Raw genomic sequence first — 21696 nt, forward strand, 5'->3', positions numbered from 1 at the left:
TATTTTAATTATGAACACACTGGTTTGTAGTACAAACAGTTTTAAAGTTTACTGCACATTATTCTTCGTTATTTCTCTATAGTCTCATAGGCTTACTTCAGTTTTGAAGAATAAGGTGACTGTGGTTGCCAGGTTGGGTCAGATCCCCCCTTCAGTGTAAATCTGTGGTATGTTTTATGTGTATTTTAACATCTGCTAGTGAAGAAAACTATTTGCACACCTTTCAACCACATTCTACATGATTTGAGGCATAATTTATGTCTGTAGCACAAAATGTTAGGGGTTTCTTTGAGCAGTAATAATAGCGATGCTTGCCTTGGCAAACACCACTAACTACCTCATGACCCTCTCTGAAGCTTTGGCGCAGTGATGACTGCACATGGTTTTGGCCCCGGGCCCCTTAAGTGCCACAAGGGTGGCACAGTTAGCAGCGTGACGCAGCATGCAAAAGCTCCAACACCGGTTGAGTTCCCGTCTGCCTTTAAAGGCTTTCTGTGGTTGCTGCGGTAACAGTCTTTTTCGGACCTTCTCTATAATTGAGTCTTGCGTTTTTGTCCCGGATTCCGCAGCCAGCACAAAGCGCTGATTATCCCGGAGTAACACAGTCGGGAGGGGCAGCGGGGGGCAGCACTTGAGTGAATGCCATTGCTTTCTCATGAAGCCGATTGGTTGTACGGTCACTGTCCTGTACGCATGGATATAGTTTTATGTGGTCCTCCCCTCATGTGGACCCACTTACTGTTATTACACAATAGCAGTTCAACCAAGTTCACAAACACCCAGATTTAGCTCTAACGTGTTACTTAAATTAGTAAGCTCTCGGTTCTTCACTGTTAAACCACTGCAGTGACTAGAATCCTTCATATTATTGGCCTTCTATTGGCCCAAATTGCTATGGCATTACGTTACATATCTCGGAATGACCCAGAATGCAACATGCAACTCTAACATGTTATTTGCTGCACGTATAAATCACTGGTCCAATACATCTGGAATGTTCCATTACGGGCCCAATCACTCTTTTACCATTCCGTCGCGTTTCGGTTGACACCGCAGCCAATAATAATGGAGAAAGGTCACGACATGGGAAGCGTAATTCAATTCAGTGTTGTGCAACTCTTTCCAAATTCCTCCATGGATGTCGGCTGAACTATAAAGTCATCAAGTGCATTTCAATAACTTAATTGAAGGTTTAGGATGAAGAGATGCAGAGTATGAATTTTTTCATTTCCCAAGACAAACAAGTGATTTTTAGTAATTACTTTAAAAAAACAAACCTGCATATGCACAAAATGCAGTAGTTTGTCCATGAACACTGACTTGCTCTACTTTAGATTCTGGTTTTCACTGCTTTTTGTGGTTATATAACTGTTTCCAGAAACTCTGGGCTATCGACACAGGGAGCAGCTTCCAAACGCCTCTGAGGGTAGCCTCAAAAACACAAGATTTATGGCTGTGCTGTGATACTTGGGCAGAGTCAGCGCACATCTGAGGCTCTGTGCCACTTCAATTCACCCTCATAAAAGATACAAGAGCAAAAAAACGAGTTACAAAATCAGGGCCGTTGCAGAAACCACACCTCAGCAGGACAACAGCAAAGACTAAGGAAAAAGAAGAAAATGTAATTTAATCCTCATAAAATTGATAACCAAGCCGCTATATTTAAGTTTAAAGGCAATAATGGTCAAAATAATAGTAGACATTCAATACTTTATTTATAACATAGAATTTATTCATAAAAGACAGAGGATTTATAATGAAAAGCAGGGCAATAAATACAATGGGAAAGATTTTTCCGATATTGCGGCACAAAAAAACCTAAGCAACAGCGGAATGTTTTTGGTCGTCCAGTCTGCTAATCTTCAAAATGCTTACACTTCTAGCTTGTAACATTTCCAGGCGTTTGGAATTCTAAATGGAATGACTTCAAATGGAATGACTTAGAAAGGAATGTCTTCAGTCAATAGCGGGATTTCAAAGGCGGGTGAGCGGATGAGTTTTAAAACTAGCGATTCGCCTCAAAAGACAAGGCATAAAACGAAGAATCGTACTGCAAAACTAGAAAATTCTCTTTACAGTTCTCCATACTTCATAAAAAAAACACTTTATAAAAGAAATTACAAAAGATCAATTTCACCATTGGCAGATATCAACAAACTCACGATCACTCACGATCGCTTACCCAAACACATGCGCTGGGAGGGAAGGGGTAACTGTGAGAAGCAAAAAGGCATAGCAAAAGACTTGCTCTGTTGATATACATCGTGTTAATACTGCTTTGACTAAGGGTTCTCTAGTAGTCGATGCCCTGGTCGTTGTAGTGCCCTCTGTACTCCTCGTGGTATTCGCCCTGGTACTCCTCCTCTTGATATTCCGCCTGATAGTCACTATCACTGATTTCTGAGCCGTTCGTTCCCGTGCCTTGGCTGCCGTTGGCGTGGATCATGGGCTCCGTGGGGGTGGCGCAATACTTGGGGTCGTAAACTTGTCGTCCCAAGCCGTACACGCTCATGCCCTTCTGGGAGGCCACCTTATTGGTTCCCATTTGCAAAGAGATGGTGGAGTTGTCCAATGGTTGCTGAGCAACCTTCTGGTCATAGATGTCCCTCCTGGTGCCTGGGGCGGACATGCCAGCCTGGAGAGAGACAAACACATGGTAAATGTGTCATTTTTAATCGATATACAGAGCCTTGCGAAAGTATTCATACCCCCTCTTTTTTTCACATTTTGTTGTTGCTGCCTTATGTTCAACTACTTTAAATTATTTTTTGTTCCACATCAATCTACACTTTATACACCATAAAGCACAATTATTAAAAACAAAAAACTTAAATGATTTCATTGCATAAGTATTCATACCCCTATCTGGGACAGTTGAAACCAAGCCCTGAGGTAAAAAAAACAAACAAAAACAAAACAAAAAAATAAGCATGTAGTCTCTGTTACCCGTAATAGAATAAGTCTGAAACAACCATGACTCTTCCTAGAGCTGGCCTCCTGGCCAAACTCAGCAATTAATGGAGAAGGATCTTGGCTAGAATGGTGACAAACAGTCTGATGGTCACTCTAGAGCCCCATGATCATATGTGGAGATAGGAGAAACCTACAGGAGGACAATCAAAACTGCAACACTCCACCGATGTAGGCTTTATGGTGGTGTGGCAAGACTCAATCCTTTCCTCAGTGAAGACACAAGAAAACACACTTGGATTTGGCAAAAAAGCACCTAAAGGACTCTTAGACTGAGAAACAGGATTCTCTGGTCTGATGAACCTCAATTCCAAGAATCATGTTTGAAGGATACCTGGCACTGCTTTTCACCTGCAGAGTACCATCCCAAAAGTAAAGTGTGCGCGTTGCAGGCTCATGCTGTGGGGCTGTTTTTCAAAGCTCATTGCGCCAAACTATTGAGATAGCCTTAATGAAAACCCAGTCCAGAGCATTTAGAACCTCAGACTGGGCAGAAGGTTCACCTTCCAACAGGGCAATGACCCTATGCACACAGCAAGAGTGGCTTATAGACAACTCTGTGAATGTCCTTGAGTGGCCCAGCCAGAGCCTGGGCTTGAACCCAATCAAACATTTCTGGAGAAACCTGAAAATGTCTGCCAGACCCCATCCAAGCTTGAGAGGTGAAGAGGTGAGGCATAGAATAGCAGATAACTGCCAAATGTTGATTTGCAAATCTTTTTGCATCATACCCAAAAAGACTCGAAGCTGTAAAGGTGCTTCAGCTAAGTACTGAGTTAAGGGTATGAATACTTATGCAATGTGCTTATTTCAGTTATTTTTAATAAATTTATTGAATTGTGAAAAATCTGTTTTTGCTTTGTCATTATGGTGCATGGAGTGTAGATTGATGTGGAAAAAAAGTAATTTACAACTATTAGGCAGCAACATAAAACAAAAAAATGAAAGGGTATGAATACTTTCGCAAGGCACTGTATTGTTAATACACGTCTAGGTGTACCTGGCTGGCTCCTTTGTTGGTACCCATTTGCAGGCTGATGGTGGTCTGGTCATAGGGTTTCTCTGTCTGTGTCTTAGGGTCATAAAGATGTCTCCTGGTCCCGTAGGCGGTCATACCAGCCTGGCTTGCGCATTTGTTGGTTCCCATCTGAAATGAAAGTCAGAAATACTTAAAAAGTGGGTCACAAACACACCTGGAGATGATCCATTTCCACTTTTCTCCAACCAATCTGGTCCTCCAATTAATCTTTAGAAACCATGTCAGCACTGATATTGGTTGAGTAGCTGTTTGGTTTTCAATCCAGACTTGTAACCAAAAGGTAGTAGGTTCAAACCTCACAATAAATGATCCTTGATCACCATTGTTGGCTTGAGTTGCTGCCTAACCATCAGCTGTATGACTCATTTGTACAAAGTCTGCACAAAACAAATTAGGTAGGAATTATTCAGGAAGTTCCAAGAAGAGAGTCTATAACCTGAAGTCCGATGACACATTGGCCAGCTTTCATCTTCTCATCATCAAATTGTCTATGCTGCTTGTCTGCATATTTCACACCAATGTCAATGTTCGTTTCCATGCCTTTGGTCTTTGCCTGTTGAAAAAAGAAACATTTTATAGTTGCGGAATTTAAGCTGTTAATAAAATAGTTTGTTTTTGTTTTTAAACCTAACTAAGTGTCATCATTTTACTCAAAGAAGTAATTTCTTGAAATTAGGCCTTCACAGAATAATTAACATAATACTCGAGTTTCACAGAATTAAAAGACTTGGAGACGTACCATGCTGGCCAAAGCGAGAAGTGTGGTCTGGACTTGCGTCATGTTCCCGTTTTCAAAAAGGTCGTTGGCTTCGAAGATGTCGTTGGGCTTCACCCCGTAGGCTAGAATGGCTTTGATGAAATTCCCAAGGTTCTCTAGCTGAGGGAACAATGGCAACAGTAAGGTTGTGCTTCTCCGTAACATCATTGGTTACCTCATTTTTAGATAAAAGACTTAGTTGTTGAGTCAAAGAGTGCATGAATGGCTCCTTTGAGTTCTGATACTCCAGAGCTTTTAAATACTAAAGGGGCATTTGCAGTTGTTAGCAGCTTCTTATTCATACATCATGTTTTCTCAGCTGCCTGTCCTAGTATTTGCCAACAAGTGATTTGTATGCTGCACTGCATGGAAGGAAAGCACTTCTTCTCAGAAAAGCTGATCTGGATAAAAACAAAAACCTGTGACACTTACCTTATGCCAGTTTAACTGTGAATGGTTTATTTTCTTTATTGATCCAGGCTGAAGCTTATTTATCAATCTGAAAAAAATAAAAACAGTGAATGATTTCAATACATTTCTTTTTGGAGACACAATTAAGATTTCAAGTTTGTCATTTCGATTCGACTTGTATCACCCAATGAAAATGCAAAAATGATGACTGTTTTCATACAAGTTTCCTGCCGCCATTGGTCACTGCCATTCAACTTTTTTCTACAAAATGTGAGACATAAACTCACAGCTGCGAGTTATAAAAGTCATAATTGCGAGATATAAATTCACAATTCAGACTTTTTCCTCAGAATTGTGATATAATCTTACAGTTGTGAGGTAAAAAGTCATAATTGCGAGATATAAACTCACGATTCAGACTTTTTTTCACAGAATTGCGTGATATAAACTCACAATTGCAAGTTATAAAGTCATAATTGCGAGATTTAAACTCACAATTTAGACTTTTATCCCTGAAATGTGATATAAACTCACAATTGTAAGTTATTAAGTCAGAATTGCGAGATTTAAACTCACGATTTAGTCTTTTATCCCTGAATTGTGATATAAACTCACAATTGTAAGTTATTAAGTCAGAATTGCGAGATTTAAACTCACGATTTAGTCTTTTATCCCTGAAATGTGATATAAACTCACAATTGCAAGTTATAAAGTCAGAATTGCGAAATATAAACTCACACTTCTGACTTTTTCCCCTGAATTGCGAGATATAAACTCTCAGTTTTGACTTTTTCCTCAGAATTGCATGATATAAAGTCAGAATTGCGAGATATAAACTCACGATTGAGACTTTTATCCCTGAAGTTCAGAATCGACTTATAAACTCACAATTCTGACTTTTTTCTCAAAATTGTCTGATATAAACTCACGATTGTGAGTTATAGTCAGAATTGCAAGATATAAACTCACAGCTCTGACTTTTTCCTCAGAATTGCATGATATAAAGTCAGAATTGCGAGATATAAACTCACAATTGCAAGTTATAAAGTCAGAATTGCGAAATATAAACTCACACTTCTGACTTTTTCCCCTAAATTGTGAGATATAAACTCACAATTCTGACTTTTTTCTCAAAATTGTCTGATATAAACTCACAATTGCGAGTTATAAAGTCAGAATTGCGAAATATAAACTCACAGTTCTGACTTTTTTTTCTCAGAATTGTATGTTATAAAGTCAGAATTGCGAGTTACGTGATATAAACTTATAACAAGTTTAGGATTGCAAAAATAATGATTGTTTTCATAGAGGTCTCCTGCCATTGATCACCCAAACAGATGGTCTCGGCCCAAACGTTTGCCATTGGTTGAGCCAGAGTAATTATGTCTGGTCAGGATGCTCAAATAAGCTCTACGAACAGTCTCCTAGCCTGGCAAAGCTGGTGTTTAGCTGGTCAGAAAAGTGGTCTCCCAGTCTAACCAGCTGAAATGTTTCCAAAACCGACCAACAGACCAGCTAGGGAGAAAATCGAAGGTCAACAAACTAGCTCAGGCTGGTTAAAACCGTTTTTGTTTTCAGCAGGGAAACCTTGCCCTCATGGCCAAGTTGCATGTTTATGTTTACCAACTTACTCGCAGAGTATGACGCCATCCTTGAGCCCTTTCTGAAAGTTGTCTCCGATCGGCATGCCAGTCACCTCCTCGATCCAGAAACGAAGCTCCTCCTCCTTCTGCAGGTCATATTTCTGTGCGATCTGTGAGAAATAACCCCATCAGTGAGTCAGCCAACACACATCAGTCATTTCTGAGTCAAACCGGCTCTGCAGGATCATAGTTACGTGTCCTAGACAGTCTTTAGATTCTACAGTAATGTGTCAGCATGCATGCTTATCTAAAGTATTGTAATGTCAATACACTTTGTGTGACTTAAAAACACACCAAAACAACAGTTTGAAACATTTAACAAGGTCTGTTTGAGTTTTAAAAGTTGCTTTAGAACTGATGGAAAATCATCAAATGCAGCCTAATTAAATCGGATTGCCTATAAAAACTTGTTTCTGGCTTTGCTTGGCTTTCTCCTTTGTGAATAGAATGGCGTTCAAAGCATGTGATGCAACACCGACGTGCGACTGTGGCAACAACAGTGCATAAAATTCCCACAAAGAGTCACAGTGTGAATCTATTCTAGCCGTTTCGCTCTTTCTCAGGACTTTTCTGACTGTAAATAGCACCGCTGACCAGCTGACATTGAATAATGTGAAGGGACAACTATGACTAACAGCAGATCTGTCCAGTAGGTGATGAAGTAAATCTTAGAAGCTGCATGATAATTTAATAAGTCAGAGTTAGTGGTTATTCAAATCTCTAACATCAAGAATAAGTAACAGTAAAAGTCAAACATCCCTTAGCAAGCACTTCTCGAGGCATGTTTTCTTCTTCATGAGTACTAACTGTTACTTTAGCCTCAAGTGTAACCCTTCAGAAATAGTTTACGTAACTTTTACGTAAATAAATAAAAGGATAATTCAATTTCAGCACAGCGAGTTTAAACCCATTTAGAATAGCTATTAATACGAGTTCCAGGAAATGGCTTCTATCACAGAGGCTCCATTTCAAGTTCAGTGTTCAGGGTCAGACTGTATGAAGACAAAGCTAAATGTGGCTATCAAGACAGATCATGAGAGAAAGGGAGAGAAATGGAGACAAAGGGATGCAGAGGAAAACAGGGCGGAGAAGATATTCTCAGCAGGAGGCGTTCAGGACAGGAGATGTCTCTCTTTGCCGCCAAAACATGATAAGAGGTTTCCTCATGACCTTCTGTCTGCTATCTCAAACCTTATTTACAGGATAAACACAGTCCTAACACTTCGAGTTTTCTGCTTTTTGTTCTCAGAAGTGGAGGGAAACATCAGCATTTGCTTTCTTTTGGTTGCTGTTTTGGACTCACTGTAAAAAAAAAAATACTTTGTCAGGTAAATTGTTTCATTTAGACTACTGTTCAAAGGTTTGTGGTCAAAATTTTTTTTTTTGCAGCTGCGAGTTATAGTCAGAATTTTGTTATAACTCACAATGGTGACTGAATTGCAAGATATAAACTAACAATTGATCATTTTTACTGAGAATTGTGTGATATAAACTCACAGTTGCAAGTCATTTTCTCAGGATTGCGTGATATATACTTACAATTGTGAGATATAAACTCACTATTCTGACTTTTTTTCTCAGAATTGTGTGATATAAGCTAACAATTGCAAGTTATAAAGTCCGAATTGCGAGATACAAACTCAATTTTTTTACTTTTTTCTTAGAATTGTGAGATAAAAACTCAAAATTGTGAGTTATAAAGTCAGAATTTCGACATATACACTCAGTATTCAAACTTTTTCAAAAATTTTGTGATACAATTTTGAGTTATAAAGTCATGGTTGTGACAAACTCACTATTCTGACATTTTTCTCAGAATTGCAAGAAATGAACTATTCTGACTTTTTTTCTCAGAACTGCAAGAAATAAACTCACTATTCTGATTTTTTCTCAGAATTGTGAGATATAAACTCACTATTCTGACTTTTCTCAGAATTGCAAGAAATAAACTCACTATTCTGATTTTTTCTCAGAATTGTGAGATATAAACTCACTATTCTGACTTTTCTCAGAATTGTGAGATATAAACTCACTATTCTGACTTTTTTCTCAGAACTGCAAGAAATAAACTCACTATTCTGACTTTTTTTCTCAGAATTGCGAGATATAAACTCACTATTCTGACTTTTTTCTCAGAACTGCAAGAAATAAACTCACTATTCTGACTTTTTTCTCAGAATTGCAAGAAATTAACTATTCTGACTTTTTTTCTCAGAATTGCGAGATATAAACTCACTATTCTGACTTTTTTTCTCAGAATTGCGAGATATAAACTCACTATTCTGACTTTTTTTCTCAGAACTGCAAGACATAAACTCACTATTCTGACTTTTTTTCTCAGAATTGCGAGATATAAACTCACTATTCTGACTTTTTTCTCAGAACTGCAAGAAATAAACTCACTATTCTGACTTTTTTTCTCAGAACTGCAAGAAATAAACTCACTATTCTGACTTTTTTCTCAGAATTGCAAGAAATTAACTATTCTGACTTTTTTCTCAGAATTGCGAGATATAAACTCACTATTCTGACTTTTTTTTCTCAGAATTGCGAGATATAAACTCACTATTCTGACTTTTTTTCTCAGAACTGCAAGACATAAACTCACTATTCTGACTTTTTTTCTCAGAATTGCGAGATATAAACTCACTATTCTGACTTTTTTCTCAGAACTGCAAGAAATAAACTCACTATTCTGATTTTTTCTCAGAATTGTGAGATATAAACTCTCTATTCTGACTTTTCTCAGAATTGTAAGAAATAAACTCACTATTCTGACTTTTTTCTCAGAACTGCAAGAAATAAACTCACTATTCTGACTTTTTTCTCAGAATTGAGATATAAACTCACTATTCTGCCTTTTTTCTCAGAATTGCAAGAAATAAACTCACTATTCAGATTTTTTCTCAGAATTGTGAGATATAAACTCACTATTCTGACTTTTTTTCTCAGAATTGTGAGATATAAACTCACTATTCTGACTTTTTTTCTCAGAATTGCAAGACATAAACTCACTATTCTGACTTTTTTCTCAGAACTGCAAGAAATAAACTCACTATTCTGACTTTTTTTCTCAGAATTGCGAGATATAAACTCACTATTCTGACTTTTTTCTCAGAACTGCAAGAAATAAACTCACTATTCTGACTTTTTTTTCTCAGAACTGCAAGAAATAAACTCACTATTCTGACTTTTTTCTCAGAATTGCAAGAAATTAACTATTCTGACTTTTTTCTCAGAATTGCGAGATATAAACTCACTATTCTGACTTTTTTTCTCAGAATTGCAAGACATAAACTCACTATTCTGACTTTTTTCTCAGAACTGCAAGAAATAAACTCACTATTCTGACTTTTTTCTCAGAACTGCAAGAAATAAACTCACTATTCTGACTTTTTTCTCAGAACTGCAAGAAATAAACTCACTATTCTGATTTTTTCTCAGAATTGAGAGATATAAACTCTCTATTCTGACTTTTCTCAGAATTGTAAGAAATAAACTCACTATTCTGACTTTTTTCTCAGAACTGCAAGAAATAAACTCACTATTCTGCCTTTTTTCTCAGAATTGCAAGAAATAAACTCACTATTCTGATTTTTTCTCAGAATTGCGAGATATAAACTCACTATTCTGACTTTTTTCTCAGAACTGCAAGAAATAAACTCACTATTCTGACTTTTTTTTCTCAGAACTGCAAGAAATAAACTCACTATTCTGACTTTTTTCTCAGAATTGCAAGAAATTAACTATTCTGACTTTTTTCTCAGAATTGCGAGATATAAACTCACTATTCTGACTTTTTTTCTCAGAATTGCAAGACATAAACTCACTATTCTGACTTTTTTCTCAGAACTGCAAGAAATAAACTCACTATTCTGACTTTTTTCTCAGAACTGCAAGAAATAAACTCACTATTCTGACTTTTTTCTCAGAACTGCAAGAAATAAACTCACTATTCTGATTTTTTCTCAGAATTGAGAGATATAAACTCTCTATTCTGACTTTTCTCAGAATTGTAAGAAATAAACTCACTATTCTGACTTTTTTCTCAGAACTGCAAGAAATAAACTCACTATTCTGCCTTTTTTCTCAGAATTGCAAGAAATAAACTCACTATTCTGATTTTTTCTCAGAATTGCGAGATATAAACTCACTATTCTGACTTTTTTCTCAGAATTGAGATATAAACTCACTATTCTGCCTTTTTTCTCAGCATTGCAAGAAATAAACTCACTATTCTGATTTTTTCTCAGAATTGCGAGATATAAACTCACTATTCTGACTTTTTTTCTCAGAATTGTGAGATATAAACAAATTATAAAGTCAGAATTAAGAGATATAAGCAATTCTGAGAAAAAAGTGTCACAATGGCAAAATTTAAACGAACAATTTGGAGAAAAACAAATCAGAATTGTACGTTTATATCTTGTTATTCTATTATAACACAACTGCAAATTTATTTCTCACAATTCTGAGGGAAAAAAAAGTCACATTTTTAATTTAGTGGTGGAAACATGGTTTTCTGTGTTACTGTATTTTAAATTTCTTTATTTATTTCTATGATGACGAAGCAATTTTCAGCATTACTCCAGTCTTGAGTGTCACACGATCCTTAAGAAATGGTTATAATATGCTGATTTGCTGCTCAAGAAACATTTATTGTTATCACCAGTGTTGAATGATCAAATAAAATACCATTTATTTGAAAGAGAATATTGTTTCAACATTATAAAAGTCTTTTCTGTTACTTTTGGTCAATTTAATGCATCCTAGCTAAATAAAAGTATTCACTTAAGTAATTTTAAACAGTCAAATTTAGAAAAATAGCTCCTTAGGGGATGAAAATACTATAGTATACTTTAAAATACCATTTAAACACTATGATATACGAATACGATGCTAATTTAGAATAACAGTATATATGAAAGATGTCTCAAACTGTATCCCTTTCATACTTAAATCACTTTGGTATCTTAGCAAATCTATTATCAATATATTATCTGATATCCACATACTTTATATGCAAACAATTGTCTCATTTGTGCCTATTTTTATTTCTCCTGAGGGATTTGAAGATATAGCTTGAGGCCCCATAAACTTCCATAGAAGGCCTCTCAGTTAGCTGAAGATCAATCAGACATCCTCCCACACTGCAGCCCAGCAGTCAGAATGTGAGACCACTAGGAAAAAATGGCGTGTGGGGTGTTGCAGCAGTTCCCTTGTGCAATTTGAGGTCAGCCGAGATGACTTTTCTCTTATAATGACAGACAAAAAGCTAAAGCGAACACAGTTTCTCATCTTTGAAGAACTGCAGAACTTTTGGCATGTTCCAAATAGTTCAAACGAGCACTGGATGAGTTCAGACGTAGTGGGAGACAAAGAACGTTATATATGTCTGATATAATGAGCCATTGACTGGGGTGATTTATATTAGACATGAATCGGAAAAAAATCAAGACTGACAAAAGGAGGGGAAAGAACAGAAGAGCTCCACGGAGAAACTGAGGAAAGATTGGAGAACCATGTGTCTGTCTTGTCTTTCCTTCCAGTCCACTGGGAAACCAGCCAGTGGTAGAAAAAAAAGAGAGAAAAATGTGGAAAAGTGACCATTGATGGAGATGTTAGAGGCATTTGCAGAAGAAGAACATTCTGGAAGGTTGTGGGCTGATCCCGCTAGAGACCGACCTCTAGCTCTCCTCCCCCACTCATAATTCTGAGAGCTTACTGATGACAGCACAGAAAGCGAGCAAACATCAGACTAAAAAAAGGTCAGGGAGTGAAAGGACTCGCAACGCGACATGATCAATTCGACAAACAGTCCCTCAGAGATCGATAAAACACTGGAGGGGAGGGGCGACCTTTTCACCTTGGGTTTAGACTACAAAACACATAAACATAGTTAAGCAACATGGAAACAAATCTTCAAAAAATATGCATCACTTCTATTAGTAAAAGAATGAATGATTCAGAACTGTGCATATCTTACTGTGGGATTATAATAGCAAACTTTGCAAAAACAAACTTGTTAAACAAACGAACGTTCTCTGACTTTGCTGAAAATCACATGTGAGCAACTAGTCCAGCCAGTATTAGGCAATATTTAACCATGTGCTCTGGAAATACCCAGCAGACAATGAGGAAAGATTAGCCCTACTGTACCTGGGAAACCAATTTGTTTTTCAGAAATGAAAAGGAACTGTTTTAGTCGCTAATTGACAGATATTTGTTACATTTCGAAGGTGTAATATTTGCAACTACAATGCTATGGCACTGCTAGATAATAGCTAAGTTGGTCTGAGTGATTGCAAGGTGATTCTTAGGGTGTTCTGATTGGTTGTTAGGGTTTCTCGAGTGGTTGCTAGGTGGCTACTTACTCGCGTTAGTCAAACAAACCCATCCTAACTACATTTTTTAACATTTTGTTAAGAGCATTGCTAGGTGATTGCTAGGCCGTTGCTAGGGTGTTCAGAGTGGTTGCTAGGTGGCTGCTTACTTGTTGAAGTCAAAAAAGACCATCCTAACTTTGTTGTTTAACTTTTTATTAAGAAAATGTGAGTAAAATTCTGAAACACAATTCCAGAGTATTGCTAGGTGATTGCTAGGGCGTTGCTATGGTTTTCTGAGTGGTTGCTAGGTGGCTACTTACTTGCTTCAGTCAAGCAAGCCCATCCTAACTACATTATTTAACATTTGATTAAGAACATGTGTGTAATATTCAAAACCACAATTCTGGGCTGTTGCTAGGGTGCTCAGGGTGGTTGCTAGGTGGCTACTTACTTCCCTCAGTCAAAATAGCCTATCATAACTATTTTTTTAAAGAGTTCATTAAGAAAATGTGTGTAATATTCAGAACTGCAATTCTGGGCTATAGCTAAGGTGTTGCTAGGGCGTTGCTAGTGTGTTCAGGGTGGTTGCTAGGCAGCTACTTACTACCCTCAGTCAAAATAGCCCATCCTAACTAAATTTTTTAAAGAATTTATTAAGAAAATGTGTGTAATATTCAGAACTGCAATTCTAGGCTATTGCTATGACATTGCTAGGGCCTGGTTAGGGTGATCTGAGTGGTTGCTAGGTGGCTACTTGCTTGCATTCGTCAAACAAGCCCATCCTAACCACATTTTTTAAAACATTTTATTAGAAAATGTGTGTAATATGCAGAACCGCAATTCTAGGGAAATGCTAGGGTGTTACTAGGGCATTGCTAGAGCATTCTGAGTGGTTGCTATGTGGCTACTAACTTGCTTCAGTCAAACAAGCACATCCTCACAACATTTTTTAACATTTTACTAAGAAAACGTGTAATATTCAGAATGCAACTCTAGGGTATTGCTAGGACACTCTGAGTGGTTGCTAGGTGGCTAATTACTTTCTTCTGTCAAACATGCCCATCCTATCTACATTTTGAAACATTTTATAAAGAAAATGCATGTAATATTCAGAACCACAATTCTAGGTGATTGCGAGGGTGTTGCTAGGGTGTTCTGAGTGGTTGCTAGGTAGTTAATTACTTGCTTTAGTCAAACAAGCCCATCCTAACTACACTTTGTTATATCTTATTAAGAAAATGTGTGTAACATCCAGAACCGCAATTCTAGGGTGTTGCTAGGGCGTTGCTAGAGCGTTCTGAGTTGTTGCTAGGTGGCTACTTACTTGCTTTAGTCAAACAAGCCCACCCTAACTATATATTTTTTTACATTTTATTTAGAAAATGTGTGTAATTTTTGGAACCGCAATTCTAGGGTGTTGCTAGGGCATTCTGAGTGGTTGCTAGGTGGCTACTTACTTACTTTAATCAAAATAGCCCATCCTAACTACATTTTGTAGAAAATGTGTGTAATATTTCAGAACCACAATTCTAGGGTATTGCTAAGGTATTTTAAATGGTTGCTAGCTAGGTGGCTACTTACTTGCTTTAGTCACACAAGCCCATCCTAACTACATTTTTTAAACATTTTATTTAGAAAATGTGTGTAATATTTGGAAACACAATTCTAAGGCATTTTAGGTGATTGTTAAAGTGTTTTGTTTGGTCACTAGGATATTGCTAGGTGGCCAAGTCAAAAGAGCCCATCCAAATTTGATTTTGTGCAGAAATGTGTGTAATTTTTGGAACCACAATTTTTCAGCATTGTTAGGTGGTTGCTAGGTAATAGCTGATTAGTCACTAAACTTTTCCACCAAACTAACATCATCTCTTAAGTATAAGAAATAATAATAAAAAATGATTGTTGACTTAATAACCACTTTAAATGAGAATGACAGAAGAACACAGATTTTTTAACAAACCCCAAAGCTTTAAAAAGAATAAGTTCACAAACAACTTTTGGCTCAAAGGCTTTCAAACCTTCAATAAATGTTGATAATCTTCCTAAGTGTCTTTAAAAAGCCTGGTCTATGTTTACACTGTTATAAAATCCTGCTGAACAATAGTCCTCAAACAATAGCCTCAGGAAAGCACACTTTCCTGTTCCTCCTAAAATGGCAACACGGGGTTAACAAGCGTGGCCACACTTCACAGAGCCTTAACCAAACCTGGAAAATATTGCTGATCAGCACATTGCAGAGAATGTAACGGCCCCTCACTGGGACGTCTGCCAATCAGCAGTCACAGTATGAAAGAATAACGTGTTTTACGCCAAAGATCAACATGAAATGTGGCATTAGAGAGCGACCGATTAAAGCAGTCAGGTTAACCTAGTCTGGTTTTACCCAAGAACCATCGTGACCTCTTTGTTTTAACCTTGGTCCTGTCCCAGGACACCAGGGCTTGAGCTGTGGGCCCAGCACTGGCATATTTCCAAGGCTGCAACACGCTAGAATAGATGCAGAATGAGATGAGCGTGAGAGCCAAGAATAATATGAATTTATTACAGTCTGAAAAAGATTTTCCCAGGCCTGAGAGAATCAAGGTGTCTGTTGAAGCACATCCAAACATTTTCGGGGGAATTCCTGCATATGTAACTCCTGTTCAAAGCTCCAACAATGGAAAAATCTGGGAAGCAACATACAAGAGAATGTATTTAACTACTGAACATTTACACCATAATTACCGTGATATAATTTTCCTTGATGATCACAAGAATTCGATAAATGTTCGATATAATTTTCAGAGGCCAAAACATTTAAAACCTCTTTCAAGACTTTTTTCTCAGAATTGTGAGATATAAACTTGCAATTGCAAGATATAAAGTCAGAATTGCGACTTCACAGTATTTTTTTTAGAATGGCAAGTGTAAGAAAATAAAATGACTTTTTAAATCAGAATTCTGACTTTATAACCCGCAAGTTATATCACACAATTCTGAGAATAAAAGTCAGAATCGTCAGTTTATATCGCAATTCTGACTTTATAACTCACTAATGTGAGTTTATATGATGCAATTCTGGGAAAAAACTCAGCATTTTTAGTTTATATCTCGTAATTTTGACTGTATAACTCACAATCGTGAGTTTATATCACGCAATTCTGAGATAAAAGTCAGAATTTTTAGTTTATATCTCGCAGTTCTGACTGGATAACCTGCAATCGTGAGTTTATATAACGCTATTTTGAGAAAAAAGTCAGAATTTCGAGTTATCGCTATTCTGACTTTAACTCGCAATCGTGAGTTTATATCATGCAATTTTGAGAAAAAAGTCAGAATTTCGAGTTTATATCTCGCAATTCTAAGAAAAAAGTCAGAATTTTTAGTTTATATCTCACAATTCTGACTGTATAACTTGCAATCGTGAGTTTATATCACGCAATTCTGTGAAAAAAGTCTGAAATTTTAGTTTATATCTCGCAATTCTGACTGTATAACTTGCAATCGTAAGTTTATATCTCACAATTCTAAGAAAAAAAGTCAGAATTTTGAGTCAATATTTGCAATTCTGACTATAACTTGCAGTTATAGTTAATATCACACAATTTTGAGAAAAAAAGTCAGAATTTAGTTTATATCGCATTTCTGACTTTATAACTCGCAATCATGAGTTTATCACGAAATTCTGAGAAAAAAGTTAGACTTTTTAGTTTATATCTCGCAATTCTGAGTGTGTAACTTGCAATCGTGAGTTTATCTCACAATTCTAAGAAAAAAGTCAGAATTGAGTTTATATCTCGCAATTCTAAGAAAAAAGTCAGAATTGCAAGTTTGCATCACGCAATTCTGACTATAACTAAGTCCGAATGGTGAGTTTATATCACGCAATTTAGAGAAAAAAGTCCGAATTGTGAGTTTATATCTCGCAATTTGAAGAAAAAAAGTTTGAATTGTGAGTTCATATCTCGCAATTTGAAGAAAAAAAGTTTGAATTGTGAGTTTATATCACGCAGTTCTGAGAAAAAAAGATAAAAAATTTTATTCAGTGGAGGAAACAGGCTTTTATAGTGACGCGTCCACTAAACAGTGCTGTGCGCTTGAATTCAGCGACAAACACAAATGACAAATGAAAACAGAATTGCAAGTTTGTATCACACAATTCTAAGAAAAAAGTCAGAACTGTGAGTTTACATCTCGCAATTCTGACTAATTCTGACTAGTTTAAAGCCAGATGAAACAGCGCTGACAAACAGGAGTAACATTGTGCACAAATAATTATAGTATTTATTTAGACTGTCTTTCATACATAGTTACATTTTTACCATGCCTTTGAAGGTGCTATATGTGTGGTTTAAACATTGATCATGTTTGTCCAGCTACCCACTGAGGAAAACAACATGGCAAAAACAACTGATATGATTATTATAATGCAACACGAATGGTCCCGATAAAAATAGGTTGCTAATTGACATCTCTTCCATGTGTAAAAATAAACCAGCCTCAACAATGTCTTCACTGTGCTGGACTCGAACAGAGGGGATGATGCTTTGGCAACAAGCCCGTAATGAACGACCCTTGTGTGGGCTGTTACATAACCAGAGAGGGTCATTAATTTGATTAGGAAAACGTTATTTCCCATTATGTCATTAGTTTTATTTTAAGGAATAATTCTATTTGACAAGATGATTCGCTGACATTTATTAACGTTTGTAAATCTCATTGCTGTGAGAGCTTTGACTTCCCACATTTGCAAAGTTCAGCTCACAGGAAAACAAAGAAAACAGCTCTCGTCTTTCAGCAGAGCAAGAGTGCTGATGAAACTCAAGGAACGAGACAAACAAGTCCTAGGAAAGCGCATGACCTATAAAAGGCTTAAGACAACACGGTACATTCTCGTAAGTTAACACTGATTGAAAAGCTTTTTTGGTTATTAAAATATAATTTATCAAGTCGTTAACATCCCTGCATAATATTTAAAACAAGAGTTTATTTAAGTTACAAGCCACTAGATTTTCTGTTTATATACATGAAACAAAAGACATATCATAAAGCCCTGCAGAAAAACACTGCCATGCGAGATAAGGCCGAGCTGCTTTTGTTTCACAAGAACAAACCAAACACTACACATAAAGCCTTACATACATGCCAAGACAAATGATTTAGATTTCAAACAAACTCTGTTCTTTTGAACTTCCATAGTCCTGGAAAATATATCAAGGTTTCCATAAATAAATATTAAGCACTTAAGACTGGAATAATGCCAACTGAAAATTCAGTTTTGCCATCACAGGAATAAATGACATTTGAAAATATATTCCAAACTGCTATTTTAAAGGTATAATGTTTCATAATATTGCTTTTTTCTGTATTTTGGAAAATAAATGCACCTTTGATGTACTGAAGAAACTCTACGCATGCAAAAAAAGCAAACGCTTTCCTGCAGACTTTCATCGTCCAGCCAGGTAAAATGGAAAACAAGTCCTGGATTAAGAAGGCAAATGGTGTAATGGAACTAGTCCCAACTACTTTCCACTAGCAAGTGGTCAGGATCAATGTTGCATTTTTTGCCACATGCTTTTCATTTTACCCAAGAATTTAAATTCTGTCATCACTTAAACATGACCTGTTTGATTTTCTTTCTACTGTGGAAGTGAATTTTTGAGTAACATCCTAGCCACTCTTTTCAATCGCATTAAAATGCATGATGACTGGGATGTCTAGCTCCAAAACAAGACAAAAAAGCTTCATGAAAGTATAATATGTGACCCTGGACCACAAAACCAGTCAGAAGGGTTGGTTTTTGAAACTGAGATTTATACATCATCTGGAAGCTGAATAAATAAGCTTTCCATTGATGTATAGGATAGGACAATATTTGGCTGAGATACAACTTAAAAATCTGAGGGTGCAAAAAATCTAAATATTGAGAAAATCACCTTTAAAGTGGTGCAAATTAAATTCTTAAACTTTAAAAAGTTTTCACCAGTTTCAACTTAAAAACTTAAGTTTAGCAGCTGCCTTAAAATGTTAAGTTAAATCAACTTAAGATATTTAAACTCACAAGTTAAATCAACTAATTTTGATTGCAACAAGTTAAAATGACTAGTAGTTTTAAGCTGATTTAACTTAAAAACTTAAGGCAGCTGCTGAACTCAGGTTTTTAAGTTGAATCTGGTGAAAACTTTTTACAGTGTAGCAATGCATCTTACTAATCAAAAAATAAGTTTTGATATATTTACAGTACAAAATGTACTAAATATCTTCAAGGAACATGATCTTAATATCCTAATGATTATTGGCATAAAAGAAAAATCGATCATTTTTACCCAAACATTGTATTTTTGGCTATTACTACAAATATACCCATGCTAAGACTGGTTTTGTGGTCCAGGGTTACATATAGATAAGATATATTTTCTGTCTTCCAAAGGCAAAGTGATGTTTGACACCACCATAATAATTTATAAGACACATAGCGATTCATGAATGAATCGCTCGTTTGAGATGAATCAAATTTGATTCTTGATTCAACTGACTACATCAGTCATCCGGATGCATTGGTTTACAGCTCACTTAAGATTTTCAGAGAATAAATTTCTAATTGGTTTTAAAGACCTTGAATATAGCAGGTTATATAGACTACTTTTTTGGTGTTTTGCATCCTATTTGAAGCTTGAAAGCTCCAACGAGCAACCAATATTTCTCTCTTTGTGTTAATAAAAATTAAGTCACACAGGTTTGGAGCAACATTAGGATGAGTAAATAATCTCATAATTTTCATTTCAGGCTGAAATGTTGCAAAGCAACATTTATTCATTGAGCTAAATAGGTCATTATTGGGATAAACCCTTTGACAGATCAAAGCTAGTAGTTGAACTCTTCTGAATGAAACAGGATTATACACATCACAGCTGTTCCGGCACTGTCGTCACATTTTAGGAATGCTTAAAATTCCAAGACGAAATCCTTACTTCCGAAGAGTTTAGATGAAAGACACAGAAATCTACCGGGATTGTTCAGGCGTGAAAACGTGTTTAATTTACCTAAGCTTACTTAAGTCCAAAATAGCATCTTCAGCATTGATGAGGTCATGCTTAGGATATTTAAAACTATGTGTATGTCATTCTATATTATTTTTAATTTGTTTATTACTGTTATGTTATTGCATGCAATACCTTGTCTGATTATTTTGAGTCATGATATACTTATCACGAACAGTTATTACTACAAAGATATTAAAGAAGTTTTTTTTTATTCAAAATGACCCTCCTGACCCTTATGATAAGTATTTTTTTCACTCAGCTACATATTTATTCTCAAATTAATAAGATATGACAGTCATATTAAAGATCAAAAAACACTGAGATCATCTCAGACTGGGTCACTTCTGAACTTTGGACAATCACAGAGCAATTTGAAGAATTTTTTTCTCTTTTCTTTTGTTCGCATGATGACTCTATCAGACAAAATATGATTTTTTTTAAAGAGGGGATGCTAATTTAGCAGTTAGAGTAATTTTCCATCAATACTAAACAAAAGACAACATCCAAACCATTTTTTACTTAAATGTTGTTATCATTATTAGCGTATTTTTATAATTAAATTGCTTTCAATTCAAATTCACTTAAGACTAGTAACGATTAAAGCTTAATTGAAACGTCCATAGCCATGTTTATGTCTTACATTAACAATAACAGAGATAAAACGGTGTGAATACGAAAAATACTAAACCACATTAATACCGAACTACTAGTGGCATAAGTAACGTTACTTTAAAAGCACAGTCATATTCACAAGTATCTGCTCATAAACTGATAATCTAAACCAAACGTAGGCTACTAAAAACGTAAACATTCTAAACAAAGAAATAAAGAAATTAAGTTTGTTTACCTTGTTTTTAACCTCCGCGGATAATCCGTAGGCTGGTCCTTTGTTGAACTGGGTCATGATTAACGTTAACTTTTTTTGAGTTTTCTCTTAAAGTCACTGTACTGCGCCAACGGAGAACGAGTGAGGTAAAAGTCCTAAAGCTGCAGTAAAATCACAGTACGGATGTTTCGGCGCTCCGGGTTCATGAATAATCCTCGCTCACAGTGAGTTTACACAACAGACAGAGACTGTCGGGCAAAAACTTCTAGCTACTATCGCGGATTCGGGGCGGGGCTAAATGACTGACGCGCGACACGAGCCAATCAGAAGCCTCGGCTCTGCATATTAAACAGTTCATTGTTTCTTCGGCTCTACTGGGCGCCACTGGCGAAAGTCATAGATCACCTGGCAAAACTACTGACAGCGTTTGAGATTACTGGAAAACTGTGGCTTATCTCTACAGTTGTATGGTGTAATAATAGATTCTTTGTCTTTTTCGATGCTTTGATTGCTAGATAACAGCGATAACAGTTACACTTAACTTTTAATGTAGCCTACAGTTCAGAATGCGGTACATACAAATAATGTATTCAACGATATGTAAAACATTTATACAAATAATCCAAAGTACAGCAAAACAGTAAAATTCTGAAATGTTTTACTATTTAAAATAACTGTTTTTTTTATTTAGATATTTTAAAT

The 21696-nt window shown here is 36.2% G+C and overlaps 1 protein-coding gene across 1 annotated transcript; it reads right to left on the reverse strand.

Moving 5' to 3' along the window:
* Positions 1-1690: 1690 nt before the first annotated feature.
* On the reverse strand, positions 1691-21244 carry cnn3a (calponin 3, acidic a). The gene is made up of 7 exons (XM_073830516.1): positions 21016-21244; positions 6809-6930; positions 5199-5265; positions 4749-4886; positions 4446-4562; positions 3971-4117; positions 1691-2635 (listed from the first exon to the last, which is right to left on the reverse strand). Exons 1-7 carry the CDS (start codon positions 21070-21072, stop codon positions 2294-2296), a joined length of 990 nt encoding a protein of 329 aa, XP_073686617.1. The 5' UTR covers positions 21073-21244; the 3' UTR covers positions 1691-2293.
* Between the last annotated feature and the right edge of the window lie 452 nt (positions 21245-21696).

The sequence above is a fragment of the Garra rufa genome, chromosome 24 (assembly GCF_049309525.1).
Source record: "Garra rufa chromosome 24, GarRuf1.0, whole genome shotgun sequence".
Classification (NCBI taxonomy): domain Eukaryota; kingdom Metazoa; phylum Chordata; class Actinopteri; order Cypriniformes; family Cyprinidae; genus Garra; species Garra rufa.